Below are 25,699 nucleotides of genomic sequence, written 5' to 3' on the forward strand. Positions count from 1 at the left end.
CAGGTATTGAGGAGATAACTCATTTTTCTTGAGTGTTGTTTGCATTTATACTCATCGAAGGTGTTATGAAGTTGTAGGTGTGTACTGTGCCATTAAGAGAGTGAAAGCTGGCACAGCCCTTTAAAAGCACAGAGTGTACTGAAAAATTAAAAAATGTAACATTTGGCTATGAAACAAGTAGCTGAGCTGAGTTGCTACGGTACACAACAAATGTGAGTTTGGCCAATCAATTTAAATTATGTCCCAAGATGCCAAAATCCAATCGAATTTGAATTTTACAGTTTTGATGACATTAAACTAATGAAGCAAGCTGATGTTTTGGGGTATAAAAATCAGGCATTTTGAACAATTAGCCAGAGCAGCAACGAATACCAACAAACAGACTGCCTACAGAGACGCCCTCTGAAAGGTACCTTTTCAAATTAAATCTGAGAGGCAGAAGACCAAAGAAAAGAAGACAGGAAGATATAGAGGAGAATGGAAACAGCTGGCTGGTTTTGAAATTTGATTTTTTTTTGTCAATCAATTGGGAGTTTTCATTGAATCAGTATAGTGTTGTAGAGTGGAAGGTAGAAAAAGTGTTAAGACAAAAGTGGTTTGCCATGTAGATAGTTGTTTAATGTTTTTTTTTACTGGGGTTAAGGAATAAATTATTAATTTTTTCTTTAATACTGAGATTTTGTAGTTCTTTGTCACTCATACTTTTACAGATTAAGAGGCAAAGTGAGCTTTTCTATGTGTCTAGTTTAAATTAGTGTCATAACAAAGGAAATCAGTCATTGCTTTGACAGAGAACAGACAAAAACAATGTGAATGTGAGGACTGCAGAGGCTGGAGATTAGATTCAAGATTAGAGCGGTGTTGGAAAGGTACAACAAGTCAGGCAGCATCCGAGGAGCAGGAATATTGACATTTTGGGCAGGAACCCTTCATCAGGAGCTGATGAAGGGCTCCTGCCCGAAACAATGATTTTCCTGCTCCTCGGATGCTACCTGACCTGCTGTGCTTTTCCAGCACAACTCTAATCTTGACTATAGAGAAAAACAATACAAATGAATCTGGTTGTTCAAGAACTTAATGACTAACAAAATTTTAGAATCCTAATCTTCTAATCTTTATATTTTAGGTGGTTTACATGAAGTTTTCGAGATCTGAACAGAAGTGATAAGATTGATCTTGGTAAAAAGTTCAATGTGTTTAAGTAACAAAGAACAGATTGGGAAAGTTAGGGCAGTCACATGAAACTGATTCCACCAAAAAGTTGCGGAGAAAGTTACCAGAATAGACTAATAGAGCAAGCATAAGGCTCAAGATATATATCAAACATTGACATTGTTTTTTGCTTTGCTTTGGATTCTGCCCATTGTGATCGAAATGTAGCATATTATTTAGTGTATTTATGAATTAATATTGTTGGTGGAGAATCATTTCTAAGGCATTTTACTCCAGGTCAGTGAGTTTATAAAACAATATTTTGAATCATCATGCTAGCAAAATTAGTAATGGGCAGAAACTTGAATAAAATTGAAACAATGATTGTTGCATCCATTGGTTTGCAATGCATAATGCATGAAGCACAGACTCAGTAGGAAGGTCCAAGGTCACAGTAATGGAACACTCGATCAAGAGTAAAATTATTGTTTGCCAAATTTCCATTATCAGTTTCATTTGCAATGTTAGGACCATGATATTTTTTCAATTTTTATTTTATACGTCTTGTAGTTTGTTAAAATTCTAAGCCCTGATAAGATTTAATTATATACTGTTTGCGATAGAAATGCAACGTTGTATCAATGTTCATCCTGACTTGACAGAGGCATGTGACCTCTACCATAAAACACTGACCAGGGGCATCCATCTTGCAGTAGTTCAAATAAAGACTCAGAACAGGTAGTAGTATAGGGTACTGGAATGAACGCATAACACAATGCTTGAGGTGGGATGCAAACCCACACCCCCCCAAAAAAGCTGAGCATATTGTTTTGAAGATACGGGCGTACTGTACCTTTAAGATAGTTAAAAGCTAGCAAAGCTACCTGACAGCACCAAGTATTCTGAATAAGGTAACAATGTAAGACTTTGCTAAAAGCTAGATTAGCTAGGTTGCCTGGAAACAACAAAACAGATTCGAATTAGGCAAATCAGTTGAAATTATACCCCGAAAAATACAAATTCTGATCAAGTTTGAATTTTGTGTATTGACAATCTTAAAAGCCAATGACACAATCGATGCTCTTAGGGTATAAGACTAGAGAAAATTGAACAGTTGGGAGGAGAACTGAGAAGCCAACGACATCTGTAGACTGCCTGGAGAATAGCTCTCTTAAAGGTACCTTTATCAATCCATGACCCATGAAGCATAATTCCTAAGAAGAAGAAAAGAAGACACAGGAAGATCCAAATAGAAGATTCGACAGCTGGCTCATTTTGAAAACTTGAATTTTTGGTAAATCTTAAGCAGGAGATTTTATCAGACTAGTATTATAGCAGGGAAGATAAACGCTAGGCTAGAGGAACGAGTTGTAAATAATTGTTAGTTAATTATTCTCAGTTATTCTTTATGAAATAAAATTTTTACTTTAAATAGTTGCAAACTTTCACAGATTACTGCACAGGATAAATCTTTTCTGTACTGCTGGTTTAAATTAAGCAGAACGATTTACCCCATGTCCTAACAGTTTGGGGGCTCATCATCGGGATTTGAACTAGTTTAAACAGATTTGATTAGATTTGGGGGTACAAAAAATCTCAGCAGATTTAAACACTTGCAGGTTAGTGTCCGAGATCTTTAAATAAAACATAGGTGATACAATTTGTTTAATTTTGGTGACTTGTGGTTGATAAAACTAAAAGTGAGAGAAATGGTTCTTAAAATCATGAAAGAGGTTCTGGAATTTGAAGATGATTCTCAAATTTACCAAGAAAGTTAAGATGGAAAGAAAAAGGCCATGCTTTTAGAATGAGCAAATAAGTTAGATTTGGGCTTAACCAAGGACAAAAGTAAAGCTGAAATTGTAAGGGGATTACTCAGAGTTGGGTGTATCAGAGAAATAGACAAGTGCAGTAGAGGTAGAAAAACTTAAATTACAATTGAGGAAAATGGAGTTAAAAGAGAAATCAAGGGAAGAGAGAAATAGAGAGAAGAAAAAGAGAGAGGAAAAAGAAAGAAGTTTTTCTTAGCTGAGCAAAGGGAGAGAGAGGGGGAAAAGAAAGAGAGTTCTTAGCTGAGCAAAAAGAGAATTTGAACTTGAGAAGCTACGACTTAGTCAGCAAAGTCAAGTTAACAGGATGGAGATTAAAAGAGAAGATAGTGATATATACAATTATGTCAAAACTGCCATATTTTGATAAGAAAGATGTTGAAACCTTCTTGATTTCATTTCAAACATTGGCTAGGCAAATGGAGTGGTCCAAGGATTTATGGGTAATGCTAGTTCAGACTAAACTGCTAGGCAGAGCTAGTGAGGTATTTGCCGCGCTGTCAGATGAGGGGTCAATAGATTATGAAGAAGTTTTAGATTAGATTACTTACAGTGTGGAAACAGGCCCTTCGGCCCAACAAGTCCACACCGCCCCGCCGAAGCGCAACCCACCCATACCCCTACATATACCCCTTACCTGACACTACGGGCAATTTAGCATGGCCAATTCACCTGACCTGCACATCTTTGGACTGTGGGAGGAAACCGGAGCACCCGGAGGAAACCCACGCAGACACGGGGAGAATGTGCAAACTCCACACAGTCAGTCGCCTGAGGCGGGAATTGAACCCGGGTCTCTGGCGCTGTGAGGCAGCAGTGCTAACCACTGTGCCACCGTGCCGCCTACAAAGTTAAACAGGCTATTTTAAGTGGTTATGAATTGGGTACCAGAAGCAGTTCAGAAATACAGAGAGGAAACCAGGTCAGACTTATGTTGAGTTCAAAATAATTAAATCTAGTCATTTTGATCAATAGGTGCATGCTTTAAAAATAGATAAGGGAGATCCTACACTATGAAACCAAGAGTAGAGACAATTGGTAAGAATTTACCATAGGATAAAAAAGAAGCCCAAGAGGGTGGAAAGGAGGTGAAAGGCCTCAGATGTTTCCGCTGTGGTAAAGTGGGACATGCAAAGTCACAGTGCTGGTCATTAAAGAAAGGCGCTGTGGGAAAAGATTTAGTAAAAGAAGCTAATCCAGTGGCATTAGTGAAGGTGGTAAAGGAGACCCCAAGAAAAACTGAGGAGCTGCAGGATAGTGTACAGCCTAGGCAGGGGCTGGGTATGGAGTTAGTACCTGATCTCGACAAAGAATTCACCTCTTTGGGTAAAGTTTACTCAGAAAGAACAGGGGAAAAGGAAGAGAAGTTATAATTTCGAGAGATACTGGATCTAATCAGTCGCTGATAGTAAGGAATGAGCGAATATGCACTCTTTCTGATCTGTGGGATAGATGGACAGAAATTTAGAGTGCCCTATGTAAGGTCAGGTTGGAGTGCCAACTCAAGTCTGGGGAGGTTACAGTGGGAATGATTGACAGAGTGTCAGCTCCAGGAATTCAATTTGTTCTTGGGAATGATTTGGCAGGATCCAAGTTGGGACTGACATCCATTGTTGTGGAGAAGCCCAAGGAAGATCAAGAAACTGAGGAGTTAAAACAGAAACATCCTGGTATATTACCAGAGTGTGTGGTAACCAGATCCCATTATCACTAGTCACAGCATGAAGCAAAAAGTAAAGGGAAAGATGAAGGAGTTGAGGTTCCATTAGTGGATATGCTGTTTGACGTAATGGTGCAGAAAAATCCTGAACAGGCAGAGGGTCAGACAAAAGTGTTTAGTCCTGCAAGACTAAGAAGCTTTCAACAGCAAGACAACACGATAAAAGATATATATTTAGATGTGTACTCTGAAAAGGAGACAGAGGATATTCCAGAGGGTTATTATTTGAAATAAAGAATGCTAAGATGAAAAGGGAGATCACGGCAGGTTAATGCAGAAGAGAAATGGACTGAAGCGCACCAGATTATGTTGCTGGTAGCATACACACTTGAGGTGTTATGGGCAACACATGAACTATATGGAAGAGGTCACCTAGGGGTACAAAAGACTCAGGCTAAGGTACAAAAACATTTTTATTGGCTTGGAATGCATGAGAATTTTGGTGAACCATTGCTTTACATGTACTATGTGCCAAATGGTAGGTAAGTTACTGGCGGTAATAAAACCAGCACCATTGTTGCCAATTCCCGCATTTGAAGAACCTTTCATATGGATTATAATTGATTGCATAGGTCCCCTCCTGAGAACTAAAAGTGGGAACTTGTTCTTGTTAACCATAATGGATGTGTCTACCAGATTTCTGCAGGCAATTCCATTATGGAGCATCAAGGCAAAAAGTGTAGTAGAAGAGTTAGTAGCTTTCTTCACACGGTATGGCTACCCAGGGAGATTCAGTCAGACCAAGGGTTAAATTTTACTGCTAGGCTGTTTAAGGAGTTTATGGATAGCTTAGGTACACAACACTTTAAATCCAGTGCATATCATCCTGATTCCCAGGAAGCTTTAGAAAGGTAGCATCAGACCTTGAAGACCATGTTGAGAGCATACGGTCAGGATTACTTAAATGATTGGGATAAAGGTATCCCAATTGTAATGTTTGCCATTAGAGATGCTCCAAATGAATCTACTCAGTTCATTCCTTCAAGTGAGTATCAGGGCATGAAGTGAAAGGCCCTTTTAAGTTAATTAAAGAAAAGTATACAGGACCAAAGACAGAAATCTCACACTTAGATTATGTACGGGAGGTAAGGGAGAGATTAAATCAAGTAGGTGAGTTAGCTAAACAGCACCTAAACAGGGCACAGTGTAAAATGAAGCAGGTGGCAAATAAAAGCTCTGAGACTCTGACGTTTTCCCCAAGGGGATGACATGTTTGTACTGTTACCAGTGATAGGAGATCGCTTCAAAGCCAAGTTTAGTGGTCCCTATTAAATGAGAAAAAGTTGAGTCAGGTGAACTATTTAGTAAAGATGCCAGATAGAAAAAAACAGTATCAGGTATGTCATGTGAACATGTTGAAACCATATTATACTAGAAAGAAAGAACTGGAGAAACAGGTGTTAGTTACTGCCCCGCAGAGTGAGGAATCAATTCCAGCTGATATGGATTTTGATGTGCCTCAAAATAGATTAAAAAATTAAGACATCCTTGAGGAGTGGGACAGGTTAATAAGCTATCTGTCTCAGGAGCATAAAACGCAGTTGAAAAGTTTGTTACTGCAGTATAAGGACATATGTAAGAATCAGATGGGGAGGATTAATGCTATTATACATGAAGTAGACTTAGGAAATACTGCTTCAATAAAACAACACTCCTATTGGCTTAATACTTTCAAAGCCAGACAGGTTCAGATGGAGGTGGAGGCCATGTTCAACAAGGACATCATCAAACTAAGCCAGAGTGAGTGAAGTTTGCCGACCGTCTTAGTTCTCAAACTGGACAAGACTCAACAATTTTGTGTGGATTATCAGAAGGTCAATGCCATTACAAAATCAGACTCATATCTCATTCCTAGATTCAAGACTGTATCAAGGAAGCCTGACAAGCCAGTTACATCACCAAGTTGGACTTAATGCATGGTTACTGGCAGGTACCTTTATCAGAGATGGTGAAAGAAATTTCTGCATTTGTAACCCCAAATGGGCTATAACAGTTTGAAGTGATGCTCTCTGGAATGAAGAATGCACCCACCACATTCCAAAGACTAATGAACAGAGTTGTGGCTGGGTTAACAAACTGTGCAGTCTATTTGGGCGATGTAGTGATCTTTAGTAAGTCCTGGAAAGATCACGTGGTACTGTTGGCAGAGTTCTTTGAGCGACTATGAGAAGCAAGACTGGTGATAAACTTAAATAAAAGTGAATTTGTGAAAGCAGAGGTGACGTTCTTGGACATAAAATCGGTTATGGATGGTTGACCCCACGGAATGCAAAGACAAAGGCCATCGAGGAATTCACACGACCAACCTCAAAGAAAGAAGAGCTTCGATTCTTAGGACTCAGTGGATTCTATCAGAGATTTGTTTCAAACTTCAGCAGTGTAGTGGCACCATTAACCGATTTGCTGCAGAACTCAAAGTTTCGGTGGACAGAACAATGCCAGGAGGCATTCGGCCATTTGAAATCGATATTAACCATCAAATCAGTTTTAGCTCAACCAAACTTTTAAAAACCTTTTAAAGTTGCCATCGATGCTAGTGACATAGGAGTTGGAGCTATACTCCTGCAGGAAGATGAGAATGGGATTGAAATGCCAGATGGTTACTTTTTGAAGAAGATCAACATTCACCAGAGGAAATTCTCCACGATCAAAAAAGAACTATTGAATTTGATACTGCCCTTACAACATTTTAATGTGTCTGACATGAACAATGGGTCGGAAATTGTTGTGTGCACAGTCACAATCTGCTTACATTCTTAGAACCCTTTAAAGACAAAAATATGATACTATTTTGATGGAGTCTTATGTTACAAACTTTTAATTTAAAATCGTACATGTTGCAAGTCGTCAAGAATGTAATCGCATATGCATTACTGTGGATTTAACTGATAAAGTTTAGATGAGGTTTGTCTTTAATTTTATATACATGTACACAGTTATATAGGAAGAAGTTAAGGTGAACTTAGATTAAAGTTATTTGCATGTCAGAATAATGTGTTTAAAGGATAGAAAAAAAAGTGAAGCCATCTTTTCATTATGTTGCTTCATTTTTTCCTTAAGGGGGAGGTGTTATGAAGATGTGGATTTACTGTACCATTAAGTGAATTAAAAGCTAGCAGAACTACCTGACAGCACCAACTGTTCTGAATAAGGTAACAATGTAACACTTGGTCGAAAGCTAGATTAGCTGGGTTGCCTGGAAATGACAAAACAGATTCGAATTAGGCCAATCAGTTGAAATTATACCCCAAAAAATACCAAATTCCAATCAAGTTTGAATTTAGTATATTGACAATCTTGAAAGCCAATGACATAATCCGATGCTTTGGGGGATGTAAGACTGGGGAAAATTGAACAGTTGGGAGGAGAACTGCCAAGCCAACGACATCTGCAGACTGCCTGGAGAATAGCTCTCTGAAAGGTACCTTTACCAATCCATGACCTGTGAAACATAATGCCTGAGAAGAAGAAAAGAAGACATAGGAAAATCCAAATAGAAGATACGACAGCTGGCTGGTTTTGAAAACTTAAATTTTTGGTAAATCTTAATTGGGGCTGTTATTGGACTAGTATTATAACAGGGAAGGTAAAAGATAGGTTGGAGGAAGGAGTTGTAAATAGTTGTTAGTTAATTATTCTCAATTATACTTTAAGAAATAAAGTTGTTAATTTTTACTTTAAATAGTTTTTCGCTCTCAAATTTTCACAGATTACTGCACGAGATAAATCTTTTCTGTGTTGCTGGTTTGAATTAAGCAGGAGGGTTTACCCATGTTGTATCAATATACACAAAGGATCAAAGGAGATTATATACAAAAGATTAAAATAAAGCTCTCACTACACCATGCCAAGCCATTGAAGGAACTTTCTCACAACTTGCAACTGTAAAAAACCTTCACTATTCTAGATGTTCAGGATTGTTACTGACAAGTGAAGCTGGATGAAAACAGCTTTTCAACATCATACTGGATACAGTCCAGGAGATGCAGATGGTTGCGCACACTGTTTGGCTCTTCAAACTTTCCAGAGGAATATCAATACAGACAACATGAAACAATTAAAAACCTTCCAGAGTGGAGACACTAGTGGATGATCTGCTTATTACAACTGTGGAGATGTAAGGAAAGAAGCCATTGCTGACCCCAATGAAAATCTAGTGTCAGTGCTAGACAGAGCACACCTGATTAACCTCAATATGAAAAAGAAAAAAATTGCAATTAAAGATGACTGAAGACATATAGTAACAACAAGGTTCTTTTTGCCAAAACCCCTAAAACTTGAGGGCTGTAGCAATAATATGGTAAACAACAGATGTAAAAAGTCAAAAGTCACACAACACCAGGTAATAGTCTAATAGGTTTATTTGAAATTACAAGCTTTCGGAGCACTGTTCCTTCATCAGATGAAGTTGACGTCAAGAAATCGAGAAAGATTGCTTATCTATTGTGAACATTTTCATCGATGCCTGTTGGAAAGAGACAGTTGAGTCCAAGTACAGGTCACTTCAAAGACCTTTCTTCAAGTTGCTACTACCTGCTTCAAAGTATTTGCAAAGTGTGTTACTCCAGTTATGGGTCTAGCATCTGAACATGACATAACAGCAAGGGAAACTGAAGTTCGTTCTTGACATGCTGTCAAGAGGAGCAATTGTTATGAAGAAAGCCGAGGATGCTGTAGCAGAGTATGAAATCCTCCAGATCCAATGAAAAGCAGTAGCTCAACACACTCTAGAAGTCATCGACACAGCAGATGTATTGAATCTAACAGACAAATACCTGCTTAAATTTAGCAAGTGATACAACAAGATGCAACTCTTCGAGTGTTACAAGAAGTAATGATAGTGTAGAAATACCTTTTGGTAACCAGAGCCCAGGGAAGGAAAATCATCCAGAAGAAGAGCCAGCAACAAGACAAATGCATTCTATTCAAAGAACAAAGCAATCTAAAAACTGTGTGAGATGCTTATATAGAAACTGATAAGAATTTAAACAGTTGTGTTCATAGTAGATAACTTGGGTAACTCAAAACGTAAGTGATAATGCATTCAATGGTTTTATGCAAAAGTGGGTTGCTTGGGATGGAAATGCAATGTTCAGATGCTGTACCTCTTGTCTTGCATTGTCAAGTGACCTCTACCATGAGGTACTGACTGCAGGCATCCACCTTGCAGTGGTTTAGAAAAAGATACAGTAGGCAGCATGGGATTGGATTGAACACATGAAATATATCTTCTGAGTGATGGGATCAAAACAGTGCACAGATTGGTTTTAAAAAGATTTCCTTCTAACTAAATGTTTTTTGCTGACTGCTTTTGAACAGTTCTTTACAGGGACTTTCACGGTCCTATTCCTAAAGCTTTACATTTTAAATAAATGCCCCTTCTCTGGAAAACTTACTAAAACAACAGAAAGTATGCAATCTTTTACTTGAATGTGACTCCACCTTTAAGCTTTGAAAAGAAACTTTTATTCACACCTGAAAGTTTGCAACATAAAATATCAACATAGACAAAATTTAGATTTTGTTTAATAAGAAAATGTGGATGTACTCATTTAAAAAAGAATCTTCCTAATGGTGTTAAAATGTTCCACAATTATGGCAATTCAAGTCATTTTGGAACATAGATGTTGGGCAGTGCATGCATGGCTTTGTGGGAAAGTCAGGATATTCTCGATTTCACTGAACTATTAAAAAAAATTGAACTGAAATTAGAACACTGAATTGAATTAGAATTAGACTATTGCATCAGTGATTGTTAGCTTTGAGTTACAAAGTTCAAGATTCAAGTCCCCTTTCAGAGGCTTAATGCAAAATGTAAACTGACACATTTGTGCAGTCTTCAAGGTATCCCATACGTTTGGAAGTGCTGTGTATTTGTTGAGGCAATGAATTGAGGCCCTGAAACATAAAAGGTCTCATGGCATTTTTTTCAGAGAAGACGCATGAAGTTCTCCACAGCATACTGGCCAGTACTTTTCTCCCTCTGACATCACTAAAATAAATGATCTTGTCAACTTTTCATTGCTGTGTTGGGATCTTGCTGTGTAAAGATTAGCCGTTCTGTTTCTGATATCATAAAAGTGCCCTAGATTTCACTTAACTGGTTGAAACACCTTGTGATCTTGGACTTGTGAAAGATCTTAAATTAATACATTTGTTCCTCTTTCTAAAACCTTTTCTTAGAAAGTTCAGACACATGAGTAAAAGAGCAATATTTGGAAGCAAGAAAGAATAATTTCTTTGGGACTAATTGACTGGAGAAAGTCGGTGATTAGGCAGATGAAAGGAGAATAGACATTATAAGACAGGGGAACATTTGCAGGCATCAAAGAAAAATGGGAACATTATCATCACACCCACAAACTAAAGAGTGTAATTTCTTACATAAATAGAGTTGGATCAAATCTCTAGCACGGTAGTAGAACAGCATGGAGTATGTAAGGAAGGTAGTTTACCAAAATCATTAAGATTAGAAGTGGGAAGGGCAAAGTAAGACAATTTATAATCTTCCTCTTGTTAATTTACTTGGAATACCTGAGTCATTGCAATTAATTTCACCCCATTAATGAAATTGCAGGGAGACATAAGTTTAGTCAGTGAGGTATCTTTGTGGGTCAGTGTATTATGCTTAAATATAAGACTAGACATCTAATTAATTTGTCTCAATGGTATTAATCTTATCTCCAAATCCCACTTGCCTTCAAGTCCCAATCCAGTATCCAAATTCAGGCTGATATTTAATTGTAGTACTGGGGAAGTGCTGTTTTGTCAGAGGTGCCATATTTAGATAACATGTTATACCATGTCTTCCTCTTGATAAACTTCCATGGAAGAAGACATTGGAAATTTTCTTGATGTCTTTCCCAAACTTTATTTCTCATCCAACAGTACCCAAGAAAGATAATTGGACATTTATCTAATTGTTGATGATGCACAAATTGGCTGCTTTGTTTTCTCACACAACAATCTAATCTTCAAAAGGAATCCATTAGCTGTGAATGAATATGTGTGATCTGCACATAATTCAAAGTATCTGCCTTATCTTCCTTTTCTTTATTTCCTTTGGCTAACAAAAATCTATCGAGTCTCAATTCAAAATTAATATTGATCGAGTGGGGACATGATGGTTTAATGTCACTGAAGTAGGAATCTAACAGCTCAGACTAATATTCTGAGAACCTAGGTCCAAACCCACCACAGTGGCTGGTGGAATTTTCATTCAGTTAATAAAATAATGAATATAAAGCTAGGTTCAGTAGTAATCACTGTGAAAGGATGATCAATCATTATAAAAACCCATATAGTTCACTGATATCCGTCAGGGAAAGAAAACCTGCTGTTCTGAACTGAGCTAGCCTACATGTGACTCCAGAACCACAGTAATGTGGTTATTAACTGTCTCCATTCACTAGTGGCTTAGCAAGGGCTATTAGTGATGGACAAGAAATTCTGGCCTTACGAGCCAATAACCCTCAAAAGAATAAAAAAAATTTGATTGCAGAAGAGAGTTCTAAATGTTCTGCATATTGACTGTAGAAATATTTTCTAATTTTTCTCCTGGAAAGCTTGATTCTAATTTGGTCATACCCTTCCCAACCAACAGAACTAGTTCTTCCTCTGCCTTTCCTTTCTGATCCCTCATCCAGGGAATACAACTTTTATTTGCATAATCATGCTTCATAATTGTTGTAAGAGGTGTGGTGTGATCATGTTTGAGCCTTGAAGAGAGATGAGTCCAGACAGAAGTAGCAGCAATGTCTTTTATTAATTCTGAATGTAAGCTTGTTCACTGAGCTGGAAGGCTTGTTTTCAGACATTTCATCACCATAACTAGGTAACATCATCAGTGAGCCTCCGGTGATGCACTTGTGTTATAACCCACTTTCTATTTACATGTTTAGGTTTCCTTGGGTTGTCGATGTCACTTCCTGTGGTGAAATCATTTCCGGTTCTTTTTCTCAGAGAGCAGTACATGGGGTCCAGGTTGATGTGTTTGTTGATAGAGTTCCGGTTGGTATGCCATGCTTCTAGCAGTATTCGTGTATGTCTCTGTTTGGCTTGTCCTAGGATCGATTGTTGTCCCAGTCGAAGTGATGTCCTTCCTCGTCTGTATGTGAGGATACTCGTGATAGTGGGTCATGTCTTTTTGTGGCTAGTTTTGTTCATGTATCCTGGTGGCTAGTTTTTTGCCTGTTTCTCTAATGTAGTGTTTGTTACAGTTCTTGCAAGGTATTTTGTAAATGACATTAATTTTACTTGTCTGCATAGTGTATTTTAAGTTCATTAGCTGCTGTTTTAGTGTATTGGTGGGTACCTAATGAACACCGTCTGCCAATTAATCTGCAACAAACCCAAACAAGCAGACAAAATGTATCCAGAAACCTTAGCCACTCTCCCCTGTATCAAAGACATCTCAGAAGTGACTGCCAGACTACTCAGACCTCTTGACATCATGGTAGCCCACAAACCCATCAACACCCTAAAACAATGAAATTGATTAACTTTAAACACCCTATACAGGTAACAAGCAAGATGAACGTCATTTACAAAATACCTTGCAAGGACCATCACAAACACTACATTGCACAAACAGGCAGAAAACTTGCCACCAGTATACATGAACATCAATTAGCCACAAAAAGACATGACTCACATTCATTAGTATCCTTACATACAGATGAGGAAGGACATCACTTTGACTGGGACAACACATCCATCTTAGGATGTGTTGAGACACTCACGAAAATTCCTAGAAGCATGGCATTCCAACCAGAACTCTATCAGCAAACACACTGACTTGGAGCCCATTTACCACCTCTGAGAAAAAGAAGGGAAAATGACATCACCACAGGAAGTGACATCACCAGCACAAGGGAATCTAAACCCATGAATAGAAAGTGGGTTATAATGCTAGTGCTTCGCTAGAGGCTCACTAATTATGTTACCTAGCATGGTGACAAAATGTCTGAAATATGAACCTTCCAGCTCAGTGAGCAGAATTACATCCAGAACCTCAACCTGAGCTACAAATCTTCTCCATACATGGTTTTATTAATGATATATACTGTATAAACTGGGAGTAGTGTGCTGCAGGTCAGCATCACTTTGAAGCAATCTGGGAGAATGAACAGGACAGTGGCAACAAGAGATAAAAGGTATAATAGAAAGCCTCATCAACCGTTTTTCTACTTGTCAGAGCTGAAGTGTAGCCTCACAGGAAAACCAGGCAGGTTATTAGTGGGGTTTCCTGTGTCTGTATCATTTGGCCAATTGGTTTAAATTAGGAAAATGCTATTACAGCTGAGGGTATAGTTGGGAACTCCACTTTTAAAATATTTAATATTTCAATTAATTAATTAGTGTAGAGATGGATGGGTGGGTAACATATTATATGTAGCATGTGAAAACTGGGGGACACTAGTGTGATCCATGGTGACAAGATGTGCAACAAGCTTTGGCTGCTTAAGGAACTTCATCATAAGAGTTGATGAGGTCAGGTTTGAACTGTGGATGCTAAAACACATCAAGGAGTCTAAGACTTATTTAGGACACTTTCAGGAGACAGTTACACCTCCTTGATTAATTAGATCAATTTGCTTGGTGATCAGGAAAAGAAGGGTATGACTGTTATTAGGATCCAGAATTTAGCTTTCCAATAGATATGAAGTTATTGCTGCCATTGTGGATGAGGGCATGGACTGAAAGAGGATGAGTGAACTGACCAAAACATCATGGTCCATGGTGCAATTCAAGTGGGGAAGAACAAAGAGAAATGTAATAGTAATAGGGGAAAGCATAGTTTGGGGAGTTGGCAGCAAAAAAGAGTGTGTGTGTGCATGGGCGTGCGGGCTTGAGTGTAGGAAGGAGGTGCTGCTGAAGGACTAGGAGCAGCATGGTCTTAATTAAAAAGCAGAATCAATAAAGTCATAATTTTAAGATTATTACCTGACTCACATACAAATTAGCATTGGGTAAATAAAATTAGATGGGTAAATGTGTGGTTCAATGATTGGTGCAGGAGAAATGGGTTCTTTCTCATGGAGCACTGGCACCAATACTGGGGAAAAATTACACTGGAACAGGTTTTATCTGAACCATGCTGGGACAAGTGCCCTGGGCAATTGTATAAATATGGCCATAGATACGGCCTTTTAATGAATTAGCGGGGAAGGGTTCAATTGAAGGGAATTTTAAAAGTCAAAGAGAAATGTGAGAGCAGAGATATAGGGTAATGATGAAGTCAACAATCATCAAAGTGTGATGGAAAGGGGTGAAAATACAATCAGGAGAGTATGTAATAAGGATAAAAAGTATCAAAGCTTAAAGCTGTTTACTTGAATGCCCACAGAATTTTTAACAAGATAGATGAGTTGACAGCATTTACAGAAAGAAGTGAATATGACTTCACAGCGATTATAGAGATGTAATCGCAGGTGACTAGGACCGGGAACTCAATATTCAAGGGCATTTGATGTTCTAGAAAAATAGACAAAACGGAAAAAAATTGCAATGGTGTTGTTAATAAACAAAAATATCTTTGTGGTGGTGAGTCATGTAGATACTATACGTTGTGTTATGGATTAATTTACGTGGAAATAAAGACCAGCAAGGGGAAGAAGTCATAGATGGCAGTTGTTGATTGGTCCCTAAAGAGTGGCCGCATGTAGAACAAGGCATAAATTTGGGAAATAATGAGATAGTATAAGAAGGGTACAACAACTGTCATGGATGATTTAAATCTGCATATTGACTGGACAAATCAGCAATAAAGGGCAATAAAGAAAACAAATTTGTAGAGTGCATCAGCAATTGTTTCTTAGAGCAGTATGTTGCAGATGGCCCAGATGACCTATTTCAAGGACCACAATTTCCCCCCCCACATGATCAACAATGGCCACCAGCGTATTCTCAACTTTCTGCACCTTTGCCCTCAAACCCCACCCCTCCAACCACAACAAGGAAAAAAACCCTCCGGTCCTCACCTTCCATCCCACTAATCTTCAGATAAAGCGCACTATCCTCCGCCATTTCTGCCAGCTACAATCAGACCCCACCACCAGAGGTATATTTTTCTACCCACCCATATCTGCGTTCAGCCAAGACCATTCCCTCTGTCACTTCCTCATTAGGTCCATGCCTCCCAGTAACACACCCTCCACTACTGGCAGCTTCCCTGTCACCACAAGAGGTGTAAAACCTGTGCCCATACCTCCCCCCCTCACCTCTGTCTAAGGCCCCAAAGCTAAATATAAACAATCAATATGGTTTTGTGAAAGGGAAGTCATTTTTCACAATTTGCTCAAATTCTTTGAGGATAGAACAACCAGAGTTGATAAATGGGAACCAGAAGATGTGATGTACTTGAATTTCCAGAAGGCATTTGATAAGGTGCCAAATAGGAGGTTTATACACAAGATGGTAGCACATAGTGTTGGGGCTAATGACCAAAGGACAAAGATCAATACATCACAGGTACAGGCCTTTTGGCCCACCAACCCTATGTTGATTCCTAATCCTTATTTAGACTTGCTACTTACTGCCAATACGCAGTTTTTATCCCTCTGTTCACCTCCCCTTTGTGTGTCTATCTACATTTGCCTTAAACATTGCTAATGTGCCTGCTTCCACCACCTCCACTTGCATTTCCAGTACCCACCACCCTCTGCGTGAGAAGTTCTCCATTCAATTCTCCCCTAAACATTCCTCCTCTCACTTTGAGCCTCTTGTAGTTGAAATCTTCACCCTGGGAAAAAGCCTTTGACTATCCACCTTATCTATGCCTCTCATAATTTCATAGGCCTCTATCAGGTCGCCCCTCAGCCTCTGTCTTTCCAGTGAAAACAATGCAAGCTTATCCAACCTCTCCTCATATCTAAAATCTCCAGACCAGGCAACATCCTGGTCAACTTTCTCTGCAACCCCCTCTAAAGCATCCACATCCTTCTGGTAGTGTAGTGACCAGAACTGCTTGCCATTTTCTCAGTGTGCCTAACTAAAGTTTTATAGGGCTGTAACATAACTTGTCAACTCTTACATTTGATATCCTGACCAATGAAGGCAAGTGTGCTCAATGCATTAGCATGGATTGAGGATTGGTTAACACAATAGAAGACAAAGAATCAGGATTAATGGGTCCCTTTCAGGTTAGAAAAATTAGCTACTGGACTGTCATAGGATCAGTTCCTGGATCTTAATTATTTACTAACTAAATTAATGATTAACAGTTGTGGGCAAAATGTATTATATATTCAAATTTGCTGATGATACTAAAGTAGATGGGAGGATATGTTGTGATGATGTCATAACAAACCTGCAAAATGATAGATAGGTTGAGCGAGTGGCATAAAATTGGCAGAAGGAGTTTAATACAGGAAAATATGAGGTCATGAACTTTCATCGGAAGAATCAAAAAGCAGAGTATTATTTAATTGGAGAGAGACTCCAAAAAGCTGCAGCACAGAGGTATCAGCATTTTCTTGTGCATGAAACTCAAAAGGTTAACATGAAAGTGCAGTAAATAATTTAGAAGGCAAATGGAATTTTGGCCTTTAATACTAGGCATTTAGAGTTTTAAAAATAGGAAGCCTTGTTACAACTATACAGGATGTTGATGAGGCTACACCTGGAGTACTGTGGACAATTTTGGTCCCCGTGGTTAAGAAAGAATATACTAGCATTGGAGGGCCATGAAGGAGTAGACTACAGAGTTGTTGAAGATGTAGTTATCTGGGGAGCCCTCCAGTATAGTCTAAACAGAGTGTGCCACGTCGTCTGCATGCTGTGTTCAGCACAACTGGAGCAGGCAATGAGGGGATTTTCTGGTTCCTGAGGAACTGGTGAAACAGGGGAAGTCTTCTGAGGAAGAGGATGATAACCTGAGGGAGGAAGAAGCTGGTGTTATTCATGACAGAGTTCAGATGCATAGAGTTATAAGCCTGTAGTACATAATTGACATATGCTTTCTTTAGATTAGAGATGGTGCAGCAGGCATTCATGGACAGCAAATGATTTGTTGATTCTAATGCCAAAATCTGATTTGCTTTGTGGCGGTTAACTTCAGTGACAAACGGCGGGTTTACATTGGCCATTGATAACATGGCACTGCTGATTCAGAAGGTATTCAGATGAGATGTAGCTACAGACAGGTGAAATGTGTGACCAGGTGACTAAACTGTGACTAGGATGTGAGAATGGGGGTTGCAAGAATGAAGGTATGTCAGCCATGTTGGCTACATGCTGTGGACAGCCTGGATTTGTGGCTGCTGTGCCATGCCATTGCTGGTGAGGGCCCATGCTGAATTGCTAATGATTATCTGGGTACACAGTGACTTTTCAAAGATGATGCGATACAAGGGTGTTGGCTTTTCAGCAGATATTTTCTGAGTGGGAGTTGTTTTGGGAATGACTTGTGGTAAAATGGAACCAAAATCAGACAGAAGTGACACCTTAATAGGTTAGATAGTTAGATAGTTAACTGGGTGAACTTAATAGGTTAAAGTGAGAAAACTTGTTAGGCCTTGCAGTGGAAGTCCCTTCAAAACATTCAATGCAACTTAGACTTAACCAAAAAAAAATTCAGTCCTATATTCTTATATACAAAGGCAAGATTGAGACAATATTCCTAGACCCCTGCAGACCTGTTCCTAGTCCCACCTGATCTCTTGTCGGTAGGACCATTATCCATTATCTCCATCTTTTCCAAAGTCATTTATTCTCCTCTTTTTAAATCTTTACGGTTTAATCATGAGCATTCTTCTTAACATGTAATCATTAGGATTTATTTTATACCCACTTGTTTCCAAAGTTGCTATCATCCATGTGAGAAACCCATTACAAAGTCAAAGGCAGAGATGACCTGGTGGTTTAACCAAGTAACTCAAGTGTGTTCGTTTGTGTTGGGAATGGAGGAGAGTGAGCAGCAGGAGCATAATTAGCTGGAGGTTTGTTGACATTTTTGTCAGTCCAGCCAGAGTGGGTGACTTTGCCTATGGATTTGGATCAAAGCAGACATATTACATTCATGGACACACCATTGCTATGGATCAAATATGAATGGGGTTGTGGTAGAGGGCAAAGAATTTCGACAAGGCAATTTTGGACTTGGACACAGGCCTTCATTGCAAAATAAAGATCTAGCAATGTAGCCACATTATAGTGAAAGTTGACAGAAATGGCCTGGTTTTGGTATTTTCCATTTTCTGCAAGGCAACCTTTGTTTCAGTCAGCTGTAGCTACCTGTGATGTAAAAATGTGGGAAGGTTCAGAGACGGCTGTGCAACCTCCTCCCTGTTAAGATTTCCAAGAAGGCCATACTATTTTAGAAATGGTAATTGAGAAGTGTCAAATCAACACTGTCATTTTTCTTGAATAGGACTTTGATCATATGGACTGCTTTTTTTGCCTCCCCGTGAGCTTGTTGGTGCCCAGATAAGTATGTATGTATAGAAACCCATTGGATAGAGTGAAGCATTTCAGAGGGTCTTTAGCAAATTGTGGACCATTCTCAAAAACACCTCATCAGAAATGCATTAAATGCATTATTGATTATTATCTTGAGGAAGATGATGACTGCTGTGGATGTGGACCCCTGTAGTCATTCAATCCATTCGAAGCTTTCCATAATCAGGATGGAAAACACAAGACCATCAATGTTTCCTTCTAGTTCTGTTTGTGGACAGTGCATTTGAGTAGAGACAATCGGCTGACCACGTCACATATGTCTTCAAACTGCCTGACCAGCAGGCAGAGTTGTGGGAATGTACCTGTCAGTTAGAGATGTCCTCATGGCCCCAGTGTTAGCAGTAGAGGTTGTCTGGCCAGAGAGATTAGGGGTGATGATCTTGTGCATGTAGACTGGCAGCTCATTGAGTAAGGTGAGGTGGCCATGGTGTTCAAAGTATAGGCACAAACCTGGATGAGTCGGTGGATTAACAGACCGACCAATGAGGCGGTATTCTCACATCTGTACACATTCAATGTCTGCTCTGTATGTTTCTGATCGGGAGTAATGATTGGGTGGTCTCTGAGTGTAATCTGGTTGAAAGTAAGACAGAGATGAGGTTGTCATGAACAAAACAAAATATCCTGGGATATTGGTCACTCTATAGGGATGCAGGCAAAGAAGCATTGGTGGTCTGGAACCTGCCCTGGACATACTCAAAGGTCATGTCAAATAGCATCAGGCACAAACAAAAACTCTGCATCTTTGCCAGCTCATTCATATTCAAGAGAGTCTTTGGAGGTTTGTTGTGAATCTAAATAACAAATTTGAGACCAATGACACAATAGGATAATTTTTCAAAGGTCCATGTGACTGCAAGAACTTCCTTCACAATCACTATTCCATATTGGTCAGCACCCTGGGCTTTGAATACAAAAGCAAGGAGGTTATGATGGAACAAAAACAGAAATTGCTGGAGAAACTCAGTAGGTCTAGTGGCTTAAATCTGATGATCCTTCATCAGAATTGTCGGTAGCTAGGAAAAAGTGATTTTTATATGCTGAAGCTGAAATGGGTGAGGGGGGTTGGAGAGAGGCAAGTGGAGACAGAGCCCGGAAAAAGAATTGTGAAAGCGGCTGGTAGATCAGGAGGTTATGGATAGTAGGTCAGGATAGAAAGAAAGCTGAATAGGTGGAAATAAAACCTAAGAGTGGGAAAAGAAAATAGCTGCGTTGAATGCAACCTGAATAATGTAATAATAGGTCTGGGAGTATGTGGAAATCGGTGACTGTATGGGAAATGGGTACTCCTTTTGTTTCATCAGGCTGGAGTGTTTCACTTATGATGAGGGACTAGATAGACTCGGGTTGTTTTCCTTAAGGCAGAGAAGGCAGGATCTAACTGAGATATATAAATCTCTGAGGAGTATACAAAGGGTAGATAGGGAGAAACTTATTTCCCTGGACAGATGAATCAAGAATCATTGACACAGTTTTAAGACAAGGAGCATAAAATTAGAGGTAATTTGAGGACTTTTTTTGATCACTCAGAGGGTTGTGAATATCTGGAACTATCTAAAGGGGGTGGGAACCCTCAACACATTTAAGAACGATTTGGATGGCTATTTGAATACCATTACATCCAAGGCTATGGGCGAGTGGTAGAAAATGGATTAGACTGGATAGATGCTTTATAAGGATTCTTTCCATGGTATTAAAAACGATGACTATGAATTCTAGCTAAAGGTTGGAAAATTTAGATTGAAATTAAATCAGTGATTAAATAATTTTAATTACAGAAATAACAATGGGATTTTAAAAAAAGCTCAGGCCCGAAACGTCGATTTTCCTGCTCCTCGGATGCTGCCTGACCTGCTGTGCTTTTCCAGCGCCACTCTAATCTTGGGATTAAAAAAATACTACTGAGGAAAACGATTGAGAACAAGCTGCTGGAAATTGTGAACTGTAAGTCGATTTATAAAATTACTATTGCATGTAAATATTACTAAGAACGAGTTTTAGATATATTTTTTTCAATTTTAAAATATTAATTATTTGCTTATTTGAGTATGCTTTGCCTGAACGCAGGTCCTTGCCTAATTGTCGATTGACACTTCCCTGCTGAACAGTTTTCTTGGCAGTTAAAGATTTGTAGAAATTAGTAACAGATGATGTTAGGGATATCTGAAATCTGAAAAATATGCGGTGATTTTGGGGTGATGCTGTTGTGTTTATTTCCTAAAATAAACTTCGCCATCTAGTGGCTTGATCAAATTACTGTCAACAAAAAGAGATCCAGGTAGAAAGGAGATGTTTTTGAATTATATATACAACCACACAGCGAATTCAATGAGGAAAAGTCTTTAACCTGAGTAGAGGGCAGGTTAGAGTGTCGTTCGTGGGAAGTGCCGGCCGGCTGAGCACGTGTCTCTGGCTCAAGGGGAAACCCGGGAGAAAAAGGTCACAATGGAGAAGGAATCTCCTTGGAACGTGAAGCGTTCTGCGGTGTCATGGCAACCGACGACGCCGCAGCCAACAGGATTCCCCGTTCGAACAGCGCTCGCGCGCCGCTCGCTTGTGAGCCAATGGGAAGCCCCGACGCGGAGCCGAACCCGGACACGTTTGGCCAATGGGTAAAAGAAGGACATGCAAATGAGGTTTGAAAAAGCCGCGGGAAATCTGAGTTTCGCGGGAGGCATTACGCGCGTAAAGTGTCTCCCTTCATTCATCGTCAGCTTCCTGGAGCCATTTTCAGAGCTTGGGGCTGTTTTAAGGACTTTTAAATCCTTCGCATCTGCCACTCCCCGCGTACCATATCCTGTGGTGACCAAACACGCGGCCACCGGGGTCTGTCTCCTCCCTGGATCGGGGGATATTTTATTCTTTTCCAGGGAGGGCGAGCGAGTAAGATTAAAAATAATTTACTGACAAGACGGAAAGATCTTAGCGGACAGACCGTCCTAAAGTTGCAAAATATGCGGAAAGGAATTCAAGCAGCTCCGGGGAGAGCCTCGGCTGGAGTTGGGGGTTCACCGGCGACAAGCGGGCTCTTTGCTGTTCTCTCCGGGCACGGTAGCCTACAGGAACGGGCGGCGGGGAAGAGCGTCGGTGCCGGCGGCCTCGGGGTCCGGATTTTACCGCAAGCGGCAGCCGATGGCTACTCTAGTCCTCGCGGTGCGGCGAGCAGAACGGGATTGGCACCGTCTACTCCGGGAAGGACTCCGGTAAATGAGAGGCTGGTTGTCGCGTAGCCCCGAGAGATTAATTCCGCCTCATGGGCAGGTGCTGGGTACTGAAGGGTTTCCGTGGTCAGGGTAAGGGGCACAGTATTACCCTGTTTGGTTGTCATCAACTGCAGTGGTATCGGCGGGTTGGGTACTTTGGGGACAGCATGGATCAGGGTTTTAAACCCGCGGTCCCGCATAATTCCAGTGGCGGCTTTTATTTTCCTGTTTGTCTTCTACAGGCTGCGGGAGAGGGGTGGGGGGTACATTCGGGCTCTCTAGGTCGCTGTGCAGGCTTCATAGAGGTTTCTTAACATCTCGCTGTCTCTTTCACCTAGTGTTGCGGGGGAGGGGGTGGGAGGTTAAACAAACATGCCGCTGGCCCGCTGCTGTAGAGCAAAGCAACCGCGTGTCTCCAAAGGGCCTAGTGAGTGTAAGCCAGGTCCTGGCCAGTTCGAGCACAGGCCTGGGTTTTTTTTTCTCTCTGGCTCCCTGGCCCTGGTACCGGGTTTGCACCGGGCTGGATTTTATCAGTTTCCGTAGCAGTTCTAATCCTCCTGCCGGTTCCACCCTGAGATTAGTTCTCAATGCTTTCCAAGTTTACACACTGGTATAAAAAGTCCTAAAATGCAACAATGAATAATAAGAGTAGACAAGACATATCGTTTGATACAGCAAAAATGCAAGTTTGTCGGGTCACGTAGGGGTGAAAAAGGCCAATTTTTTTGTAAGTCATTAAACGCCACGTTAATTTAGTCTTTCCATCATCCAACGACCCTCACCCCTCAAAGATAAAAACGGGTATCTTTCAATTAAGTAAACAAGGGGTTTTAAATTTTTTTTGGATTAAAGTATCCAATATATTTAATACTCTTGCCCAAAACTGTTATTCTGTATTAACTGTTGTGATGGTAAAGTTATTGCAACGATTGAGTTATCGTTCTGTTTGAAACTTGCACTGTTTCTGGGAGGAAAATGCAATTATTGCACTTCACGTGAGATTGTTTCTGAAGGTGTTGCAATTAATCGGCTTCACATCATTTCTCGAAAGATTGGGACATATTGTGAAATAACTGAGGCCTAGAATTAGAAAAGCCTTAGGGTGGAGGTAACTGATCTAGGTATATTTAAAAATCAGACGTTTATAAGAATTGACACCTTTTTCAAAGTTTGAAATAAGCATCCATGTGCCACTTACCCACTTAAAACTTTGTTTTGTAGCATAGGAAGCAAAATGGAGTTTCAACTATGATTGCTAAAGCCATATCCTGATTATTGCTATTGAATTTTTAGATTTTTATTCACTTGTCTAACAGGTCACTGGGTCAGATCAAGTCTTGGGTAACTGATTATATTTTGCATTGCATTAACCCTTTCTAGGGAAGGGTTGTTTCTTTGTTACTAACCAGTCTTATTGCTGAAAACTTTATTCGATTGTAAGCAACTGAAACATGTGCATTATATCATACAATACTTATTATTCTGTCCATTATTTTTAATTGCAGACTTTCAAATGTGTGGTAGTTTAAATGAGTAGCATTGTAAAATTTCATTAACAGATTCAACCATTTCCTTCTTGGGATTTTATCTTCACTCTGAGTGTGGGCATCACTGGCAATGTCAGCATTTTTTGCCCCTCCTTAAATACCCTGCCATTTCAGAAGGCAATTGAGAGTCAGTCATATTGCTGTGGGTCAGGAGTTGCGCAGAGGCCAGATCAAGTAAAGATGGCAGATTTCCTTCCTGAAAGGACTTTAGTGAACCAGGTGGGTTTTTGCAGTGGTCAATGATAATTATTATGAGATCATCATTACTAAGACTAGCTTTATTGGTTTATTCAATTAATTCCAATTCCAACAGGTGTTATGGTATGACTTGAACCAGAGTCAACTGTTTTTAGCTTCTGTCTGTGGATTACTTGTATAGTGACATCATTACTTACCTCTCCCTGTAAGTCCACAGATTTTTTTTGTTATAAAGTAATTTGTTTGAAAGAAGTATGTATCTTGAGCATTCTTATGTAAAATCATACATGCCTTTGTATAGGCAAGTGATGTACAGGTAGTATTTTGCAGCTGTAGCATGTGTGGACTACTGGACACCAGTGTGATCCACATCAATACATCTGAAAAATGTCTGTACTTGGAATTTGACTTGAGCTGGAGTCAGTCTGAGCTTCATACACTTCAATGCATTTTGGGGGTGGGGGAGAGCATTACCTGATACATTCACGAAGCAGTACTCAGCTTAGAATCAACTAGGAGAAAATGAGGACTGCAGATGCTGGAGATCAGAGCTGAAAAATGTTTTGCTGGAAAAGCGCAGCAGGTCAGGCAGTATCAAAGGAGCAGGAGAATCGACGTTTCGGGCATAAGTCCTTCAGGAATTCCTGAAGAAGGGCTTATACCCGAAACATCGATTCTTCTGCTCCTTTGATACTGCCTGAGCTGCTGCGCTTTTCCAGCAACGCATTTTTCAGCTTAGAATCAGACGTCTATAACATGGAAACAGACCCTTTGATCCAATTTGTCTGCACTGACTAGATATCCTAAAGTGATGTAGTCCCATTTGCCAGCATTTGGCCTGTATCACTCTAAACCTTCCTATTCATATACATGTATGGATGCCTTTTAAATGTAATTGTACTCTCCTTCACCACTTCCTCTGGCAAATTATTCCATTCACGTACTGGCCTCTGTAGAAAGCATTGCTGCAGAGGTCTCTTTTAAATCTTTCACTCTCACCTTAAACCTATGCCCTCCAATTTTGGATTCTTTACATTGGAAAAAGACTTTTGTCTATTCCCTCTATCCATGCTTGTCATAATTTTATAAACCTCTATCAGGTCGCACCTCAGCACTTAGATAACTGGATTTAGTCTGCGGCTAGAGACAAGACTCAAACAGCTATGGGAATCGCTAAAGGAGCATCGGAGAAACCTCCATCCTTGTGCACACACAACTTTGAGATTGAATGAAAAAGACTGCAGGGAAGGTGAGCTTTCTGACCATAGCACTATGATATAGGGGACCGTTCAGTTTTAAGGAATGAAAGGGAATATAGTTGAGGTAGGTGACAAAATACTTGGAGGATAGTTTCTGTTCTCAACAGCTAAGAATTTGGGTTCTTAAGGCTGTATTGCTTGTCTGTTGCCAAGGTTAAGGACATGTTTTTCTTGCTCCAACAAGACTTTAGAAGGAAACAGTCCAGATGTTATGATCTGTGTAGGTAGCAAAGACATAGCCCACAATGTATAACAGAGATGTTTTGCTATGAGCAATTAGACAAATTGAAGACAAGACCACAAAGGTGTTAACCTCTGGGTTGCTACCTCA

General features: G+C 39.8%; 1 protein-coding gene across 2 annotated transcripts in view; it reads left to right on the forward strand.

Annotated features, from left to right (window-relative positions):
- The first annotated feature begins 21,854 nt into the window (after window positions 1-21,854).
- Window positions 21,855-25,699, forward strand: part of LOC140465065 (transcription factor E2F3-like) — a 67,039-nt gene continuing 63,194 nt past the window's right edge. Inside the window, exon 1 of one of the 2 annotated variants that reach the window (XM_072560911.1) lies at window positions 21,855-22,364. In XM_072560911.1, coding sequence (XP_072417012.1) covers window positions 22,116-22,364 — 249 coding nt within the window. In that variant the 5' untranslated portion in view covers window positions 21,855-22,115. The other variant, XM_072560912.1, reaches the window with a different exon arrangement.

Source organism: Chiloscyllium punctatum, chromosome 41 (assembly GCF_047496795.1).
Source record: "Chiloscyllium punctatum isolate Juve2018m chromosome 41, sChiPun1.3, whole genome shotgun sequence".
NCBI lineage: Eukaryota > Metazoa > Chordata > Chondrichthyes > Orectolobiformes > Hemiscylliidae > Chiloscyllium > Chiloscyllium punctatum.